The sequence below is a fragment of the Solea solea genome, chromosome 13, assembly GCF_958295425.1.
Source record: "Solea solea chromosome 13, fSolSol10.1, whole genome shotgun sequence".
Lineage (NCBI taxonomy): Eukaryota > Metazoa > Chordata > Actinopteri > Pleuronectiformes > Soleidae > Solea > Solea solea.
In genome coordinates, this window is record NC_081146.1 from 25,179,452 (window position 1) to 25,201,668 (window position 22,217).

At 43.2% G+C, this 22,217-nt stretch overlaps 1 protein-coding gene across 7 annotated transcripts in view; it reads right to left on the minus strand.

The window, feature by feature from the left end:
• satb1b (SATB homeobox 1b) overlaps nucleotides 1–22,217 on the minus strand; it is a 94,774-nt gene that overhangs the window by 50,120 nt on the left and 22,437 nt on the right. For 4 of the 7 annotated variants that reach the window (XM_058648048.1, XM_058648042.1, XM_058648043.1 and 1 more), the window contains 5 exons: nucleotides 21,932–22,170; nucleotides 15,663–15,839; nucleotides 13,404–13,530; nucleotides 10,462–10,515; nucleotides 8,741–8,864 (listed from right to left, as the gene is read on the minus strand). In XM_058648048.1, coding sequence (XP_058504031.1) covers nucleotides 8,741–8,864; nucleotides 10,462–10,515; nucleotides 13,404–13,530; nucleotides 15,663–15,839; nucleotides 21,932–22,145 — 696 coding nt within the window. In that variant the 5' untranslated portion in view covers nucleotides 22,146–22,170. The remainder of the gene's footprint in view (nucleotides 1–8,740; nucleotides 8,865–10,461; nucleotides 10,516–13,403; nucleotides 13,531–15,662; nucleotides 15,840–21,931; nucleotides 22,171–22,217) is intronic. The other 3 variants (XM_058648045.1, XM_058648047.1, XM_058648044.1) reach the window with 3 other exon arrangements.

A 22,217-nucleotide genomic window follows, 5' to 3' on the forward strand; every position in this document is an offset into this window, starting at 1 on the left:
GGCGGCCTCCGGGCGAATTGTGAGGTTGGTGCAGGAGAAATTGTTTTTGATTGTTATAAATATTCAAAAGAACCATACCATCTGTTTTCAAATTACAGGTATGCCATCTTTATCACTTCTCTGTAATATTATGCACACGCGGGGCGGCAGGGGAAACCTTCTGGCAGAGCAGCGCGGTCGTGGGAGCACAATGAGGATCCTGGTTTCTCTGCGGCTCCAGGAGCAAAGCGTGCGGTGGGAGTTGCTGCGCTGCGCACAACGCCGCCAATTTAGGAGTCGCATTTTCTGGCGGTACTTCTCGCACGAAATATAAACTGCATGTGTCGTAAAACACAACAAACGGAGCCGTATTTCTGCCGAGCGAAGATATAGGAGCACGCTGGGCTTGCAAGGATTCTTTCTTTTCTTCTTTTACCGCGTGTGAGAAGAAGTTTTGTATGTTTTGAAAAGTGTAAAATATGATGTGATGCCATTAAGTGAAGTACAATTAGAGCTGAAACAGTTAATCAATGAATGGATTACTAAATTTCGATATTCGATTAATCAGTTTGAAGCCTTTTTCATGATTAAAACAAGATTTCTGATTGTTTAAGCTTCTTAAATGTGAGAATTTTCTTCATTTCTTACTCTGGATAACAAAGAAAGAATCATTTTGGTTTCTGGACAAAACAAGACATTTGAGAACATCAGCATTTCCAGGTTTGACAAACACTGATCAACAATTTCTAAGGTTTTCTGACATTTTATTATTTTTTATTATTATTTTTTATTAACGATTAATCGAGAAAGTAATCGACAGATTAATCAATTATGAAAATAATGGTTAGTTGCAGCTCTAAGTATGATGTGCTGTTTTATTTCCCCACTTCCTCACCCACTTGTGCTGAATTCTGCTGAATTAAAGCAACTCTGCTGCGACTGAGCGGACCCGACACACAGACGGTCGCAACCAGTGAATTTTGACGCGCTGACGAGAATGGATGCGTGTCAGCTCCGACGCCGGATCGGAGACACGACGCAACCGTTCCTCAACCAGTGTATTCTGGGCGTGAGAACATGTTTAAACGTGAGACTTTCATCCAACCACAGGGATCCAATCATGTGCAGATCGAACGCTCCGAATCCAAACCGGATATTTTATGTTACAGCAGCGTAAGCGGGGATTTTGCTCTTCTCACAAACAGACCAGTCCTGACTGATTCCATCACAAATTCAGTCTGGTCACTTTTCCCCCACCTTCTTCCTCTAAGGAGCTCCCCCAACAGTACGTAATTTTGCAACACCAACGCAAACATCCATCCATTGTCTACCTCTTTATCAACACTGTTGTTTTCTCTGCTTCTATTTCACCGGTTCTGCCACAGTGAACATCTAAATTAACGCTCTCTGCCTTGATCTTACCTGGTACCTGGCTCCTCGTGAGACCTCCTGATTCTGAGGACTCCAGGTCGGCGGCCCTGACCTTGCAAGGCTGGGTTTATGGGTTTGCCCATACATAACCATCACAATGACTCTGAAGCTGTTCCATTTTTAAAATAAAAGGTGAAGTGAAGCAAGATCTGATCTCACGCACTCACAGGAGACAAGAGGGCCCAAAACCGAGCACTGAACTCCTGACCTCCTCTATCCAAGGAACCGCACGCACATAACGCGACTCCTAAGTCGAACACGTTTAACCTGAATACAACAAACAATGGGAGGATCTGAGAGAGACGGAGCTTTTCAAGGCGAGTCTTCACTTCACAGCAAAACAAAAGCATGCGGCCGAGGAAGACGCCGGTCACGCGGCGAATAATCCCTGCAGACACAGACGCTCGTCGACACATCACCCCCCCTCCCCGCCCTGAACATGCTCCCACCAGGTCGAGTTTGGCTGCTTTCTGTCACGCCTGTGTGGGTTTTTTTTTAGCGCAGTCATACAGGAAAGTGATGCGGGAGTCACGCTGGCGACTGCAGCTGGGTGTGAATGTGTGCCAACTCTGCTGTGGTGCACCACGACGGAGTCTGTGAGAGCCCTGCAGACGACAGTCTTTCACAGAGTCAGTGACAGGGCTCCAGGTGAGAGCGTGAGGAAGTTATGAGGGGGGAAAAAAATCAAATGTTAATGGGGTCACCAACATTTATACTTAAAGTGCCGCTTGTTTTATTCCAAGATTAATGTGAGTTTTAAGACCCACAGTCGACTCCCGATGGATGTGCTTTTTGATTTACTGCCCGAGGCGGGGGGAGGGGGAAGGGGGGGGGGGAAAGGTGAATATTTGGGTGATGCTGATTCGTGAAAAAAGCAGCAAACCACAAATTCCTGTTCAACCAGGTTCTCGGGAGCCAAACATCCGTCTGAAAACCATATATTTTGAAAGAGTGCAAAGAATTCTCCTTGAATACGAGGGGATAATGAACTCCTCTCCTCCTGCCTGCCATGTTTTATTTACAGTATATCTGGGCTAAAGCAGCTCCAGGCAACAAACAAGAGGCCTGCAGAAGATGGTGTGCCTCCCTCCCTCTCTCTCTCTCTCCCTCTCTCCGTATCTCCCTCGCTCCCTCTTTTCCCCGCCATCTTTGACACAGATGTTCTAATAAACGCTCCTCATTAATCAGCCCTCTCCCTCAATACATCACTCTACCTCTCACAGGGGGCCCAGAGTGTATGTGTGAACGAAACAACACACACACACACACACACCCCTATTCTCTGCCCCCCCCCCCCCCGGTGCTCTGTCACACACACATGCATCCGCACTAAGTGAAATCAAGCAAATAAGCAGAGTCTCTGCCGCTGCCACTGCAGAGCTCGGGCTCGTCAACAGGTAGCATGAGTGTGTGTGTGTGTGTGTGTGTGTGTGGTCTCGTATTAGTTGCCTCTTTAAGACTAAACAAAAAAAAGAAAAGAAAAACCTGTCCTTGTCAGGACCAGTCGTCCTCGCGGAGACCGAAATCTGGGCCTAATGACGCAGAACCTGGTTAAGTTTAGGGACTAAGATTTGAATTAGGTTAGGGATTCATGTTTTGTTTAGGCCGTCGAGACAAACGCAGAGTCCTGAGAAGAACAGCTGTGTGTGTGTGTGAGAGTGTATGAGCATGTGTGTGTGTGGACCCTTTAAGTGATAGCCATCTGCAGCACAGAGCTCTTATCAGCAAGACCAGGAAGTGGCACTGGGCGACTATCGGTCCCCAACATCTATTCTACACCCCATCATGGGAGACAGGAAGACACCGAGAGAGTGTGTGTGTGTGTGTGAGAGCATCACGGTGCAGCAGGCAGGTACTGTAGGCACCCAGCTGCCAGCTTTTAAGTGTAGCAAATGCAAACACACATGAAAGTACAACCCCGACAGATAAACACACACACACACACATTACAACTTAGCCTGATGTCTTGAATCAGCTGGGGGAGAAGAAGAAGAAAAAACACTTCCTCTTCTCTCGCCAACATGGAAACACAGCTCAATTATGGCGCACGTCCACCTCAAGAGGGGTAACCTCCTCCCCACCTTCTAACACACACACACAGACACACACAGACACACACACGCACACACGCCCTGGCAGCCAGGTTGTGCCTGTGGCAGCAGAGGTGGTGAAAGGCCTGTGAAGATGGCATTTTGATGACTATCTGCTGCTACGCAACGCAGCAGCTGGTGCATCAGAGGCCGCCCAGTGAGAGCGAGGTGGTGCTGCTGGTGGTGGTGGCAATGGGAGAGAGAGGAGAGTGGGGTGGGGTAGGGTGTGTGTGTGTGTGTGTGGGGGGGGGAGCAAGATGTCGTTTGTTGCCATAGTTTCTGTGTGGATGGGCAAAGGGGGTTGCTAAGCTTGGTAGCAACCTAAGAAAAGACAGAATAATCCTGGCTGACTGCGGCGAGTTTGTGAAGATGCGTCACCACCGTGTCTCTGCATGGAAACGTTGTCCGACGGTGGACGTACGTGAGCCAGAAGGTTCTTTAAATCCACATTTAACAAACTGCCCGAGAGAAACCTGAGGGCGAGGAAGGATAACTCGCGTTTCCGCTGTTGTGTTCAACACTTGCCGAAAGTTTTCCCCCGTAAGAGCGATAACTCTCAGAGGAAGGAAACGAGAAGACAACAGATCACAGAAAACCACAGTTGGAGGTGGTTTGAGGACGCGTGGACACAAACTAGACGTGTCCTCAAACGTCGTCTAATCTGCGGCAGTTTCACTGCTTATCAGCTGATTTATCTGCAGTCACAACAAACACAGAGAGAGAGACACCGATCGGGCCACATTTTGCTGGTTTTTTTGCTTTCCAACACGATTAAAAAGCTGTTTATATGTCAATCCACGCATTTTAGTTTTCGAGACGATTCCCATGATCTAACACTGCCTCCAGATTAGGGGGCGGGAACCACAGATTACCTCACGATACGACAATTCTTTGAACATATTGCGAGACAATCGTATCGCGATACATCACAACGTGAAGCGTTAAAATGTATTCACAACATAAAGAACAAAGGTCATAAAGTGGGTGGAGCAACTTTCTCTGCTATTATCGCGCTGTAAACGCCCTCTTTTTCTGCCGGGGTAACTTTCACTCATTCATTTGAGGGAGGACACTAGGGCTGGAAGAACTATTCGATTAATCGATGACTATTTTGAGTTTTTTTTGTTTGTTTTTTCAACAATCAATACAAGCTTTCCGGTTTTTCAGCTTCTTAAATGTGAATATTTTCTGGTTTCTTTGCTTTCTTTTGTTTGGTAAACACTGATCGGCATTTTTCAACATTTTCCTACATTTACGGACAAAAGGACTCCAACAGATTACTCGATCGTTAAAAAGAATCGTTGGTTGTAGTCCGTCCTAGAGGTACGCCCAGCGCCGTCATTTGTGAACTAAAATCTCGATATGTGATGATCGTAAATCTCTCCGCGTCACCACCGTGCGTGTTCACGCGTGCAGGTCAGCACCGTGAATCTCAATGAGCCTCGCTCCAATACGTTCTCGCCGCGAGCGTCTTTGTGCAGTTTGTAAGGCCAAAAACACACAAGGCACACGGGACTCCCCCGCGACAAAAGAATCAAACTCAGTGTTTGACAAGGCGCCGGACAAAAGCAGCATTTCACAAAATCGCCCTCCCTCCCTCACCCTCTCTGTGGCTCTTCCACTCCTCCCCTCTGTGTTCAGAGGTGGGCTAATTCTCTTTCACTCACTCACTGTAACGCTGTCATCTGTTAACCTCTCTTTTCCGACTGGGATTACGCTGCAGAATATCAAGGAAATGCCAATCCCTCCCCCTCCCTCTCCTCCTCCTCCTCCTCCTCCTCCTCCCACTCTCAGGGAAACTCTCCCAAATCCTGCCCTGCGTCTTCACCTTCTCATGAGACGCAGAGAAGAAAAAGAAAGACGCGTGGACACAGGGCGGACGCGGGGACGCCACCTCACATGTGACGACACGTCCCCATCAGCCAACGGGGGTTCAAGAGGAACAAACGTCTGTGTGCGCGGGGGCAGAGCGGGCCACGAGGAACCCCGCCGAGGAACAGATGTCAAACACCGTCCTGGCAGCCATGTTTGAACAAGGCACGCACACACACACACACACGGATGTCGACGCTCAGCAGCATCGAATGAGGAGACAAACACGATTTCTCTGACGAGTAAATGCACAGAAAGAAATACTGGAGTTGAGCAAAAATGAATTAATTATGACGAGAGGTCGTTTCTTCTCTTTGGCTGATGTTGATTTTTTTAGATTCAGGGCAGCTCACAGTCAATAATTGATGCGGATTCTCCCTCCGTCTGATAAAATATGACTTATATATAAGTAAAATATGACTTTAATGATCAGAGATAATAGAAAAATGAATAATTGTGCTTCCCGTCAGTGTTTGACAGTATTTTCAGGAAAAAAGTAATGTATGAACGAAGGATTCAATTTTAAAAATGGATGAAAAAATAGAGTTTGAGTGACGTAGCATCATTTATAAAGTTTCTAAGAATAAAAAAGGTGATTTATATTTAGAAATAATAATCAGCTGATTCGGCCTCTCTGTAATTATGACTTAATTATGACCGTTTTTTAAATATTTTCATAAAATTATTATCAACAATTATTAAAAAATGATAAATAAAATGGTTTAATTTGGAGAGAACGAGTTGAACGACACTCTCCAATCTCTATTATTTGTCCACACTACAGTATATTTTGAATTTAAAGTAAATAATGTATAAATTAAATATCAGATACACTATAGAGGCAGCAAAATGTTGTCAAATGCGCTTCATGGTGAAATAATTAAGTTTCCGAGAACACAAACGTTAGATAAAAATAGACAGAAATCAATCGACCGCACTGATTATTAACAATAAAGACTTCAGCCGCCACCAAATGTATCGCAGGCTGCTCACAGATTCTGTGTAACGGTAAATAAATAAATAAATGAACCAACACACACACACACACACACGTTTAAATGTGTGTCTGGTTTACAACAGAGTGAATAAAGACAGAAACATATTCCGTTAGATATTTCCAGGAGCATCTTTCATCCTCAGTGGAGAGCTGAAACAATCTACGCTCTCATTTGAGACTGCCGCACGTGTGTGTGTGTGTGTGTGTGTGTACGTGGAAAGAGCAGAATGTGTGTGTGTGTGTGTGTGCGCTTGCTCTCTCTTCTGAGCCGTCTTCACATATGGACCGTAAACAGGGTGATTACCAGACCGGGCTGGGCTCCGCCTGAACGCCACCCAGGGACTCTTTACATCATCAGCGCACTGCTCATGCCCGGCTAAACACACAAACACACAAACACAGACACACACACACACCACACACACACACATACGCTGCAAATGAGGGTCTCCAGGTGACCATACGGTGGCCTAGGAGGAGATCTGGCTTCATACTGGAGGCTCCTACGCACATGCTTGGAACTAAACACACACACACACACGACTCATCCTGGAAGTTGATATACATTTTCACACACACAGACACACACACACATTATTGCCCCCTGTGAGAGATATACTGCCGTTTCCTTCCATTCACTCCAGAGCTGCCTGTGTGATATACTGACTCCACTGCCTGTTAATACAATATCAGAGCTGCTGCTTTTCTATACGGCCTCCCAGCCGACAACACACACACACACACACACACACACACAGAGTATAACACCTAACATGTGAACGTGCTGTGAAATAATGACAATGAACTACAAGAAGAAGAAAAACAATCCCGATGGTTCTGGGTTGGGGCCAATGTTTACCCAACAATGACCATACGTGCAGCAACACTTCTGCTTTTTTTGGCTGGCGTCGCATATAAATCTGGGTAAGTGTGTGTGTGTGTGTGTGTGTGTGAGGATGAGTGAAATAAAATCATGCAGCAAACAATAGACAATAGCCATTACCACTGGGTTTCTATCAGCGTTGTTTTTGACTTGTGCGTGAATGAAATGTCGCATTTAAGTTTTTTCACCTTTGATTAGAAGCGGAAAAAGTGAAATGATGGTGTTTCGCGATTGTGCGAATGATATAATAATCACTCCAAGTGAAACTGCGACGTCATCCGGAGAATGTCGACGCCGATTGGCCATCGCATCATCGCAATTTTTGTATGTTGACTTTGTATATGAACTAGTGCTGTCAAACGATTAAAAATATTTAATTGCGATTAATCGCATTAATGTCATAGCTAACTCGCGATTAATCGCAATTCATCGCACATTTTTATCTATTCTAAAATGTATTCTTTCTCATTTTAATGCTCACATACTATAGAAAAGTGGATCTGCTTTCTTTGTGCAAAGAGACAATATCCCTGTTACCCTGCATATTTTCACTTATTCCTCTTATTGTGAGAGCCGCACAATCAGCCGCTAATCCGAGCTAAAGGAGCTAGCGGTCTTTTGAGGTCTCTTACTACGGTTCGGGGGTCTGCCAGCCTGGTTGGTATATACATCGTTACTTGGATGTGGGGAGTGCGTCAAGAAATGATCCAGGCTGCGTTGGATACGGAGAAGCACACAACGCTCGCCATCCGCTATTAGCCTACTACACTCTCTAGCCGGCTCACAGCGCGCCTGTCATTTTGTTTCCGGTCTAGCTAGATCTGGTGTGGTGTAACGTTATTAGTTGTTGCAACGGCATGTGAAAAAAACGAGAAAGTTTGCTCGGCCAAAAAAGAACGTAAATCTTGCGATAAAAAAGCACTCGTGTGAACTTGTCACGCGACAAACTTGCATCGCGTCCGGTGTGAACGCAGCATAACGTTCACACATGTTTGGACGGCGGGAGGAAACCCACGCTTACACGGGGGGGAGAACACGCAATGGTCCCACACCCCCGGGAATCAAACCCAGCACCTTCTTTGCTGTGAGGTTAACTCTGCTAACCCCAAATAGCGCCATCAGTGGAGGAGAGAAGCAAATATTACGACAATAAATGAAAGAAACACGACTTTGTCTTTTACGTCAACAACAGCCTTCATATCCTCCTTCTGCTTATCTCAGCAACCTAACCCCCGATATCTGACACAACGTAGAAACGTAGAATTTGCGATAAAATCCGATCCAATTCCCGACGCACGTTTTCTCTTTCTCCACTCGACCAAACTCAGGGCATTTGATAAGTTGCTAAGTCAAGGATAAAAGGACAGAAGTGATGGCAGGAGGAGAGTTTGTTTAGTTGTGTGATGTGGAAGCAAGGCAGTAAAGGTTGTGGGGGGGAGGGGGGGGTTTGCCTTTTTTTTTCTTAATAAGCAGACTGGGCTTCAGCACCTGTGATAAGGGACATTCTTTTGCCAGAGAGCTCTGATTCATGTCTTTGAGTAACTCCTTGAGGGCGTTTCTTACTGTAGAGTGGCTCCATTGCTCGGGTGGCAGGTCCTCCAGCTTAGGACAACTGTGGACAGAGAGAGAGAGGGAGAGAGGAGATACACAGGGGGGCGGGGGGAGATAGGGGAGGCAGAAAGGGGAGGAGGGGGTGGAGGGAGAGCATGAGAAACAATTCAGATGGAGAGGAGACGGAGATAGAAAAGGAACGCCGGCAGCCGTGATGGTTTCTTAAATGCAGCGATAAAGCACACAATGTTGGACTCATTCAATCGGACTCTAAGTGTTGGGAATTTCTCATGTGCTCAGCAAACACCTTTAATTCTGTATTTGTGTGGAGGCACGTGTGTGTGTGTGTGTGTGTGTGAGGGAGAAACAACTGGGACAAGTTATGCTGCGTCTCTATCTCGTCCAACATCCACAACAGACTTTGACTCAATCTGGCACAACAGCCTGCTCCTAAAATTAACTGAAAACAGAAAACATATAACATACGTTTAAGCAGTTGCAATGGTGTTGTTTTTGTTTTTTTTTAAACGGCTGCACTGTGTTTCTTCTATAAGTCAGTTTCCTTTAATAAATGTCAAAATGAAAAATGTGAAAACCTAAAACTGATGAATTTGATCCCAAAAGAGTAATAAAAACTTGTCACGTTTAAGAAGACGGAAACGGCGACTGCTTACATTTTCACGTCCAGCAATTAACTCAAGACTCACTTAATACGTCTACGACGTCTAAAACTTTAACTCATCATTAAACAGCTAAACTCAAGTTCTGTAAACCACTCCCTCTTCCGCACCAAAGTCCATAGAGAAAAACGTAGCTCACATGGACACAGGGGCTGCTGGTCTACTGCTGCCTCGTGTGGACACTTTGTGCCACTGACGTATCGCCGAACAAAGTTTTCCAAACACCGAAGTGACAACATAACGCGTTTGGACTCTGAGGTGAAGCAGCGGTGGATCAACAACGTAAAATCGCTGGTTTTCTCTCTGGGGTTTGGTGTGGGAGGGTTTTAGACGATCGTAGACTCGTGCAGGTGTGGCTAAAATCTGCCTTTCTTGTGTTCCTCACTGGTTCACACTGAGAGCCAGCGTCCTTGTCTCTGTCTGACAAAAAAACAAAAACCCTGAACTACTCCTTTAATATCATGTCCAATAAAATTGAATAATCATTTCCGTGTCCTGCTACAATTTGGGAACAATTTATTCTCCTTAGAACAAAGGTGTAAATTGGGGTTGTGGTGTTGAAGCCTGTGCGAGGGATGTATTGATGAATTAGCTAAATTACTGGAACGATCAGATAGGTAGAGCAGCACAGAGACACAGAGAGAGAGAGAGAGAGAGAGGGGGAGAGAGAGAGAGAGAGGGAGGGAGAGAGAGATTAACACACACAGGGCCCTGCTCGTTTTTCCTGCTGCAAGCTCCCCTCCAAGACAGACAGATTTCATTTGGCGCATCAAGCAGATGCATCTGGAGATTGCTCTGTCTCTCTCTCTCTCTCTCTCTCTCTCTGTCTCCCCCTCTTTCATATCCTCCCTCTCTCCCTCTCTCTCTCTCTCCTGATTGTTCTGATTAGTTAATTACTTTATACAACACATCTGCTGGATTGATGCATGAATTATACATTAGCTGCATGTGGCGACTATTATTTCGTGTTACTTCTACCTTCCTGGCTCATTGTGCTCGGCAAAACAATTTAAGGTGTTACTGGCTAGATTTCTGTGGGGTGTGGGTGTGGGGTGAGGAGGGTGGGGTGTGTGAAAGGGATGGAGGGGGGGTTTGGTGGGGGGGGGAGAGAAAGGGGTGGGGGGTTTGGGGGGGAGGAAAAAAAAACAAATACAAAACAAATAACAATACAGCCAACAATCAAAATAGATTTAAAGATCAAATGGACGTTTGACTTGTTACGCCAAATTAGTTTGACTTAAACCTGCTTTTTGTGTGTGTGTGTGTGTGTGAGTGTATGACAGAGATGAAGAATCCAGTGCATCCCGTTCCATACGTGTGTGTGTGTGTGTGTAAATCTGTCAGTTGGTGCGTTGGAAAGCGTTACGAGCGAGGAGATGGCGCAGAAAAGGATTGTGCGGAACGTTCGGGGGGCTAACATCTGCTTGTTGGAGAAGCGTGCGCACACACACACACACACACACACACACACACAAGGAAACAATGGGTTTTTCCAGAACACCTTAAACTGCTCCAGCAGCGAAGAAGCCTCTGGGGAGAAGGAAGTGAACAAGAGAGAGAGAGAGACAGGGCGGTGTAGTGGAGAAAGACTGCCATCCATGCATTCAGGGCTAGCATGCCGGAAATAAACACAAACACAACCTTCTGTATCCTGAGTGCTGGATGTGTTTTTGCATCCTTGTGTGTGTGTGTGTACTTCACTGGTGAGGCAGGTGGTGGGGGGAGAAAAAAAAAAAAAAGAGGGAGAAGAGAGGATGAGGTAGAGAGAGAGAGGTTGGGGAAAGAGTGGGAACAACTCTCCAGAGGGTTGCAGAACACTGGGTTAGCGTGCAGCTGGCACAAGCCTCCACTCACACACACACACATGCACACACGCACACGCAGGGTCTATAAATGCTTGTATGCTCTTCTCAGTGTGTATAAATACGACGGAGCCTCACACCTACAGAGCAGCAGTTAGCTTGCAGTGCGGTGAGTGATGGCAGAGGACGGTTTCTTCAGTGTGTGTGTGTGCGACGCAGGGTTTGCAGGCTCGTCGTTTTGTTTTGCTTGTTTGGTCGTCTTCCTTTTTTCTTTTTCTTTTCTTTTGTGCCATGTGCCCGGAGGAGGAGGAGACTCCTGAAGAAATATAGTCGTCCGAAAATAGCCGCCCGCCGCTGCAGCCCGGTTTATTTGCCGTACTATTTCAGGTGAACAAGCTCGCATTCATGTGTGGCGAGAGGCATTTTTAGCCGCTGTTCCGACCACATTCGCTTTCTCATGAAAGAGCTCAGTTCAAAAACACTTACTTTAGTATATTATGCCTTTTAAGTTATCCAAATCCATAATCCATAAATGACGAGCACAGGCAGATTGACACAAGTGCGTTAACAGTTGTGTTATTGATTATTTATGTCATTCATTCTTCAATTTAGTGTCAGTTTATTTATTAAATAAAACCCTAGTTGTATCTTCTGGTGTGTTCTGGAAACCTATATACTATTGATATACTATAAAGCAACAGTGGCCCCAACACTGAACCTTGAAGAACACCATATTGAATCGGCCAATAGAAATTATCTTTCTCCTTCTCTGAAAGGTTATTATGTATTTATTGCTGAGGAATTCTGCTAACTGTACCTTTACAGCCCAGACATACAATTTCAAGATGGCTACCCCTTATGTCGATTGTCAATTGTTTGTTTTTTTAGATTTGCTTAAATTTAGTGTCAGTTTATTTATTTTTTAAATCAAACCCAGGTTGTTTCTTCTGGTGTGTCCACTAATAATCCACATAATCCCAAAACAGATTTGGATAAAAATATTTTTTTGTGTTTTGGAAACCTTATATTATTGATACGATAAATTGACAGTGGCCCCAACACTGAGCCCTGAGGAACTCCGTATTGAATCAGCCAATAGAATTGCTCTCGGAAAGGCTATTATGTAATTACTGCCGAGAAATTCTGCTAACTGTACATTTACCATGACTCAGCAGTTTAATTTAGAGCACCCAAAAAAAAAAGAAGGTGGAATCATCTCCATGACTCACCACAGTGTAAATTAACTGTTAGCACGGACACACGGATGACGATCAAACCTGAAAATGAACTAATCCCAAAATGCTTTCGATGACATCAGGGAAGTGTGTGTGCGTGTGTGTGTGTGTAAGTGACTAATCAAGCTATTCTCAAACATGCAGAGGGCTTTCAGAAGATTGGCACCTGCTTTTGTTGGAAGTGGATATTTATAGGTACAACTGTGCCTGCTATATGTTCTAATAAAAGCCGTTCACTTCTGGTTTATGTATCACAGGAAATACAGGACGTGGAATGAAGATTTACACACATTTTAGTTTGTGCCACATGTGAAACACAAAGGGGGACAAACAAAAAGCAAAACATGGGGGTCAAAATGTTGATTTGAGAAGGTTCCTACTGTGCTTTAGATTCAGGGTAGGATATTTAATTTATGAGACTAATGGTATGTTTTTGTTTGAATTTTTTAAGGTTTCTTAGAGCAGGTATATACACAAGTTGGCCTTTAGGTGAATGTATAGGTCCTTAAAAATCCTGAATGAATGTTTGACAGTGCCGCTGCATTTATTTTATAAAGATAAAACAGCATGTGCTGCCAGTCTGTTGACAGACGGAAAAAATGTCAAGTTGACATGATTTTAATAATTCTTTTGTATTAAAATGACAGTAAGGATGCAAAACACAAATGATCCATCCAAGCAATTATGAATCATATTGCAATCTTAACGCCTGTCAAAATAAGCACAATATGATCGCTATTTATCAAAAAACTCACCAAAATGCCAAGTTGAGAAAATGTCTTACAGAACAACATCCTTTCAAACTTTTGTTTTTTTTGAGGAGTAGTATAGAACCCTACATTACATGCCTGTGTGTGTTATTGTGTGTCTGTGTGCATCTTACCTGTGCAGCTGGATCTTAAGCGTGACCACGTGGTAGACATCCTGCAGCATGTCCGCCACTGTGGCGTCCGGTGCGTCTGTCACGTATGACAGTGGGAGAGGATTCCACTTCCCCACCTGAATCATGCCTGAAAGACGAAGCGTGACACAAACACATATATACGGGGTTAACGTCGACAAACTGTGGGAATAAATGACACACAGAAGAGTTCATTTAGATCATTAAAGTCAGTGATTTTGGTGATATATCGTCATGACGTGATGTATCGTTCAATACCTAGACTTTATGACCTTTGTTCTTTATGTTGTTATGTTTACGTTTTGTTTTCTTCAGTTCGACAGATATCGCGATGCATTGATATTTGATTGTATTGCAATATATTGATTTATCACAGAATTGTTGTATCGTGATATCATTGGTATCGTGGCATCGTGAGTTACGTAGACACGCGTCAACTGCAGAATCTCCTAACGAAGGGGAACCGATCTAAAACAGGTTTTTGCACCGTCTCGCCAGAGGCTTAACTCACGACTTCTAGCAGCTTTTGTTGTCTTTCGATTCAGCTGCTGCTTCCATTTTCTTGCTCCACGCAGCTCCTCCGGGCAGAACTACGTTAGCTGCTCTTACTAGATAGCCCTCGCATCCAGAAAACTACAACAAGTACATTTGTCGACATGTTTTCCGTCGCTCTTCATACATCATCCAGATTATTAGTGATTGGCAGTACAGAGGCACCTTCGTCCACGTACGTTGGTCCCTTTTCCAGACTCGTAATCAATCTCAAATGAGACAAGAGATGCAGTCTGGCGTTAGCCAAGGTACAAAGTCACTAAAAACAGCCATAAAAAAAGCCACAGGTAGCTGCTTCAGAGGCTTCCCGGGTGACGTAGGCGGCCTGTATCAACTTTATTTGCTACGGAAATCACGACGACCACGTAGGAACTTCTCCCGAGACTACCTTGAAAAAAAGCCACAGCCCACACAGCAGGAAGTGAGCGGGGATACGGCTCATGGGAGCAGCGAAATGGGATGTGTGCAAGCGTGTGTGTGTGTGTAAATGTTGAAGTGTGATGGACAGGCTATAATAAAAAAGCACGCTAAGAGGCACCTTGAAACAGCCACCCTCGGCCTGTGTGTGTGTGTGCTCAAGAGCAATTAGCAGACCCTTTCCTCCACCGGCCCCTCCCACCTGCTGAGTCACTGAGTGGATGTGTATATAAATATATACAGTACAAGTGTGTATCTGTGCGTGTGTGTACAGTGTGAGTGTGATTATGAGCACTTCACTGGGTAAGCCTGTGTGGGAATGTGTGTGTGTGTGTGTGAGTGTCTCCTGTCTGAGATCAGTGTCAGGATGTGTTACTGTGGCTTCAGATCTGCTCGCTCTGTGCTCTTATGGTCACAGATTGTGTGAGGGAGGTAAAAAAAAAAAAAAAAAAAATGTGTGTGTGAAACAGCTTTGGTCAGAAAACGCAGTGTTTTCCCAAAATGTTCTATGTGGGGACGAGGTATAGGCATTTCTAGCAAAAATGCTAAAATATTTGACGTTGTTTGCGCTGAACCAACTATTTTGTTACTTGATTATTTTGTGTGAACGTTTTTATAGTATTTTTTCCAGTTTTCTTTGTTTCATGTAACAAACTAAAATTGGATAATTTTGGTTTGTGGACTTTTGAGAACATCATCATTGAGGTTTAGCACACCAATCCATATTTTTCTACATTTTCTGGACCAATCAACTTACAATTAATCGAGAAAATAACCAACAGATGAATCAATTATGAATATAATCCTTAGTTGCAGCCCTATCTTGTATTATATCCCAAATATTAATTATATTCTAAACTCCAGCGCATGATAACTAGTGAATGTAATGCAGAGTTCACAGCGGGTTGAGCTTACGGGATGCATTCAAGGACCGTGGTAAATGTCAACACTTCTGCAGGATCTACACTATGTTGAGCTTCGAGGAGAAGCTTCAAGATGCATTCAAGAAACCTCCTAAATTTAAGTAACTGAATAATCAAATACACTCATCCTTAATGGGGACACAATTTTGAAAAGATGGCAAAACTATCATAAGCCAAATCACTTAAATTTACAAATCTGTGCATAGTAGAGCAACTCATTTAAAACCATATTATTATACATATTATATCATCTTTGTGAATGACTACTGTAGAGAGGATGTTAATGAGCCTCAGAGAGATAAAAGTAGGAAAAACAGAGGACAGCAGTGACGAGATGACGGTGGTTTACCTTTGGCCTGGGCCGCCGAGCTGTGGGAGTAGCCCAGTGACAGCAGCGCCATCTCAATGAGCTGGTTGAAGAGCATGTCCTTACGCACCAGGACGAACTCGGCGTGCTCCTCCTTGCTGTCGAAATCCATGGGATTCTCGTAGTGCTCGACGACACAGAACACCGGCAGCATGTTGCCTGAAGATGTGAGAAAAGTAACACGTTCACAACTTTTCTTCACATCCAAACTTTTTTTAGTTAGTGTTGATAGGTAGGGGTTGGCAACCCATTCCTTCTTGCAGTTGACAGATGTCTGTGTTTGAGAAGAAAATCTACAGATTTTTAGAGGCAAAAATCCTTCGACTCTTAGGGCACAAATAACTGTCAAGGTGTTAGGATCACTTTAGCCCTTCCAACCTAATTATTACCGTGCACATTTCAAGCCACTGTTGCCTCTCCAAGTTTTACGACTCTGTGTCAACAGTCGCTCCGCTGAGAGGTGAAATGAGCAATCCTTGTCCAAAGACTGCCGAACATTCAAGGGACCCAACTGTGCAAATATCAGCCGATAAAATAACATCCCTGAAAGTTTGAGAGTGTAATGGCATGAGGACAGCATGGCCTTTTTCCAAGCCTAAGCGGAAACATCAGCAAAGGTGAACGCTTCTCAAAGTGTTGACGAGGACTGTACGCGTAGCAGCAGTGAATATGAGATTCTCAGTTTCCCTACGCTTTGAGTACGTCTTTAAACACCTCACCTGTCTGTCAATCGCATAACTGTCCACCAATTTGCTTGATTGCTTGGCTTCAATTTGGTAGGTGACTTACTGACGACACCAGTGTGTCCAGTGCCAACTTTGACATTGAGTAAGAAATGCAAGCGACATCGTAGACAAATGTCTGCTCCACTCCCTCTCACAAACACATGCACAGCACCTGATAATCACATATCGATGGACCGGTTTGTTCAACAAGGCACACGCTTGGCGGGTGACTTAATGAGGGCACCACTGTGCGCAGTGCTGACTTTAGCGCTGTAAATACAAGAGATATCGGTAGAAATGCGACAAACAGACCGACAGATAGCTGACAATACGTACAAATCCAACCATGAATATGAGATTCTCAGTGTCCCTACACTCTCTCATCACGCCTTCAAACTAGCATCACCTGGAAACACCTATATATAGTAAATGCGAGAAATGTCTCTCTGTCTCTTGTTAATTCCATAAACATCCCAACATCCCACTTGACAGGCTTCAAGGCTTGGAAGGTGACAGGCACCACTGTGTGCAGTGCTGAATTTGACGTTGTTTGGACAAGAAATACAAGCTATATCGGTAGAAATGCGACAAACACACAGACGAATAGCTGACAATATGTACAAATCCGAGTTTCCAAGTGTCCCTACACTTTCATCACGTCTTCAAACTAGTATCCCCTGGAAACGTCTATCAATAAATGCCAGAAACCTCTCTGTCTCCTTGTCAATCGCACAAACGTCCCAATGGGTCACTTGACAAGCTTGGCAGGTGACTTGCTAAGGGGCATCATCGCGTGCAGTGCCGACAAACAGATAGCTGACAATCATACTCAGTTTCCCCTACGCTCTCAGTTACGTCTTCAAACTAGCATCAACCTGCAAACATCTGTCTATAAATGTGAGAAGCCTGCCCATCATTTATGGCGTGTTCTTCGCATAACCGGTACCAACGCTGACAGTGGTACTGCAACAATTAGTCGACACTTTTGACAAAACATGACGCTAATAATAGCCAACGGCAAATTTAATTGCAGACAATTGTCGGTTATGTCATGACACGACTTGAACGACATCCCTTTTGTTTGGTCGGAGTGAGACATCACGCTTTCTACCTATCTCTGCTGGGAAACGGCAGGTGAATATTGGAGAGACATCTAACAACCCAAAAAAACGAGGTATGGGAGCATTTAAGTGAAAGGAGCTCTCCTTGGCGACAAACTTGGCAGGTGACTTACTAAGGTCACCAGTGGGTGCAGTGGCGACTTTGAAATTTGGGGCGATATATCGGTACAAACTGGCTAAAACGGGCCCATATTTAACAGGTACGGCGCTGGTTATCTGTGCATTCACTGTCCCCGCTGAATAAAATGATTCACACTTTAATATTTTCCAATTCCAGGATCCCAGAAGATGTACACAGCTCTGGCAAAGCGGTCAATAAGCCGACAGATGCCAGGGAATGTGCTGAAAGCGCTGCTTTTCTCCTCCCTCCCCGATTTTAATAGATAAAGATCTAACAATAAAGACTGCTGTGTAGGTTCATTTGGGGGATCAATACCGGCTTTGTTTCCACGGAGCCCGCAGAGGGCTGCTGTAAATATTGTTTCGGGCTCGGACACAATGCCCACTGTGGGCCCTGTGCGAATCCTCCGCGGCGGACCGCCCACTTCCACTGGCAGCTTCAGCCTTTACCCAGGAAGAAACTTTATAAAAGGAAAAGAGAAAGCATGGGAGGAGCAGGGAGGGGAAGCGAGGGGAGAGCGACGACTTGGAGGAGCAAACGTCGTAGGAGGCCAAGAGACGCAGAGATGATGAAGGTGAAAAATTAGGCTCGCTCAGCTGGAGGGCGCGCGACGCGTACATTAAAGGAGCAAATAAGAGAAACGGCTCATGTGAGGACACTCGCGCAGCCACATTCCAAGAGTTCCTGAGTCCCTCTTGCCCAAAGAGAAACCGCGGCAGCCAAAGAACACTACACAAACAGATGAGCCTGGGCGCCATTACGGCTCCAAACCTGCAGGTTTTCAAACTCATTTCCAACAACAACAAAAAAATAAAATAAACAGAAACCCATAAAAAGGGGGTTTCATATTTTAAACGGCTTCTTCGCCCACCGCCGTGTTATTTCACGAGACGACAGCAGTTATATTAAAAAGCTATGTCATAATCTCAAAGTAAAGGCTCCCTTTGAACTGCAACCGCTCTTAAAGGACTCCAAACTTTCCCCTTAATAAACAAATGTCGGCGCAGGAGGGCTGCACTCAGAGAGCGGTGACACAGCACAGCGACGCTGCAACAACGACACACAGGAATCATTCTCACACTCTCTCACTCTATTAGCTATTGTCTGGGCAAATAAGTGGGAGTGTGTGTGTGTGTGTGTGTGTGTGCTGACGTGACAATAGAAACAGTTTTGGAGCATTTATTCTCTCGTTTACGCACAATGTGCAGAAGTTGTTACAAGTTCTTCTTGATTGGATTATTGTGTTACATATTTTTCATTAATTAACCCTGAGAATGTGCAACATTGAGTGTCTTATATCCATTTTATCCCCATCACAACCTGTAGGCAATCTGATGAAAAAGATACTATAAAGCAAGCAAAATGTTTTTAATCGGATTGAATTTGTGAAATTTAGAGTTCTCTTGGCATGTTTTTAATGAACAAAAATAAAAGAATATTATTTATTTTATTTTATGCACAATTATCACTACTCTGATATAAAATGAATCATAACTTTGACTCAACAACACATAAGAAGCCCTGATCTTTATGCCTATTTTCTGTTTTTCAGTTAAGATACCAACGTTAATCTATTACTAAATTAATCGCCTACGTTTTTGATTAAAAAGTGGGTTAATTTAGTGTTTTTTGTGTGTTGTTTTTTTTAAATATGTAGTGACTCTGATAGGGTCACACCAGTTGCTGGCAGGTTATTCTTCAAAGTTCCTAAAAATCTTAATATTTATCTTCTAATGACAACTTTCTTTTGCAAACGCTTCATGAACGTGAGCTTTGTCATCTTAGAAATGGTGGGAGGTTCCAAATATAAAACAACAACAAAAACAGCTCCTACAAAAAGATAATTAAAAACAGGTTTTTCAGATTGAACTTCTTTCTACTCTTTGCTCCACAATAAAATAAACAAATCATTAAAAGTGGATGATCTTTGGAATTTGTAAAACGAAGACAGGCGCCTGTCGATTCGTTGATCCTGTTCCTCAAATAATTGATTTTATAGAGAGAGGTTTGAGTTTAATTATTCGGGCGTTTCTTTTAAAATAATTCAGCTTTTTAAGTATTTTCTGGTTTCTTTGCTCCGTATAACAAAACAATGTCATAATTTGACATTTTATGGACCAAAAAAAAAGCAATCGACAGATTAATCGATGATGAAACTAAACATTCGTTGCACTTAATGATTATTACGTCCTCTTGTGGACCTGCACAGTGGCCGGTGGTGTTTAGTTTCTGTTGGCTCAGCGTCTTTGGTTTCTAAAAGTCTTGTCAGATTCAGACCACAATCTGACAAAAACCTGCACCTGCATTGTGTTTCCATTTCCCTGGGATATTAATATTAATATTAATTGATTTTTACAGCCTCTCTCTCTCTTGTATTAGCTTCTGTTACAATTCCAGCTATTTTCTACATTAGACTCTTTATAAATTTCAAGTTTTTTGTGTTACTCTAATCACATTTTTCCACTTAAATAAGGGTTTTTGTGGCATTTTTCCCTCATTCAACGTGAAGGTCTCAGGAGAGAAGACTGCACAGACAGTTGGGCTTCATAAATAATAAAAAAAATGTATTATTATTTACTTTATATTCATGATAAACATGTTTTATAGTCGATATTCCATTTATTTTGCTAATGACAGCTCTCACACACGTCTTTTTTTTTAAATGGCTTCTCATTTTCTCAAAAAAGTGAAGGATTAAATTAAAAGTAATAATTACAGTGTTTCTCTGTACACACCTGTCTTAAGGAGATGCTGTTATTTTTTTTCCCCTCTTGGTTTATATGTTGATTAAATGTCAGAAATTAAGAGACTTTGTGATTATTCTCATCATAGGTTAATTAATTGTTTCATGTATAAAATGTCAGGAGGGGAAAATTAAAGAAAGAAAAAAGAAAAAGTTAAAAATGCACAAAAGCAGAAAACAAACAAATGAAATGACTTGTTTTGTCCCTTTTTAATGGTTCAAACATTAATAGTAATGAAATATTTGACAATCTGTCACAGCTGACAAACGAAGCCAAATCCTCACATTTGTACTTTGTTTTTTTTCCCTGCATGAAAACGACTCAGTGATTAATTCTCCATTAATCAACTAATCAATTATCAAAGTTGTTTACGCTCAAACAGAAACAAAGAGAGAGGAAGTGGACAGACTTTTATGTGATGTCTCCACCATTATGTCCAATAAAATGTCCATGTTTCCTTTTCTTTTTTTACACACTTGGTATTTCTGTTTAAAACCTTAAGAGTTTTACATGGTTTGATTGATGTCAATAAACTAATCAATGAATCTATTTTTAACATTTTTAAACCAGTAAATCATCACTATTGACTAATACATTGATAAGAAACAGAAAGAAATGCCCAGATTTCAAGGTCATTTTGTCCAAAATGCAAGCATTTACAAGCAATTCATTGACTCAAATAAGTAAATGATCACCTTAATACACCTTTTGGTGTTTCTTCTTCAAAAACAGCCATTTATCTGGTGATTATTTGCAATAAATCAATAAATTCAATGAATAAATCATCACATTTTTACACTGATTTCAAGGTATTTTTCCTTGAAAACTAATAGGTGATTAATCACCAAATCAATATTTTTCTACCTATTGTTATTGTTCCATCAGAAAGAGAATGGCAAGACTTTTGCGTCTCCATTATTCTGTCCAATAAAGTGTCCAAAACCTATAGATTTATGATCAATTCACTGATTTGAATCAATGAAATCATCAATAAAAGGGAATCAATATGGCATCAAACAACTAATCAGAAGAGTTAAAGGTGGCATCTCCATTGTTCTGTCCAATAAACCTCAACATTTCTAATCGATCGACGTTTTTGGTAATTCTGTTTTAAAAAAAGGGACATCAAGTCAAACTAAAATTCAAACGAGAGAGAAAAGTGCCCAGATTTAGAAGGTGGTGTCTCCAGTATTCTGTCCAACAAAGTGTCCAAAAACCCAAACATTTACGATCAATTTGATTGATTTCCATCAGTAAATCGTCACATTTTTGTATATATGTGTGGAAACGAGTGATTAATAATCCCCCCCCTCCAATCCACTAATCATATATAAGAAAGTGCCTGGATTTCAAGGTGACGTTTCTTCTCTTCTGTCCAATAAAATGTCCAAAAACTTCCAACATTTACGATCGACTGATTGATTCCAATCTGTAAATCTTCACATTTCAGATACTGGGAGCAGCGTATGTTGCCTTTAATGGAGTAAAATGTGACTCTAAACTAAAGTCGTGTCACTGTGTCCATGGCCGGTGCTCTTACCCCTCTTGTGGCAGGTCTTCAACAGGTGACCCGTGGGTTTGTACGGGACGCCGGCGAGCTTGGCCCCGGTGCTGCCCAGCCTGGCTCGGCCCAGCGGGCTGCCGTTCTGCTCCAGCCGGGGCAACTTGGCCGGCGGCGCCTTGGCCTCTGCCAGGCTGTTAACCAGGTCAGAGTTGTCCTTGCCCAGACACGCCTCGCTGAGATGGTCCATCATTCTCAGCACCTCTGCTCACTATCACCTGAGGAAGACAGCGAGAGAGCGAGTCAGTTGATATCTTAACATGTG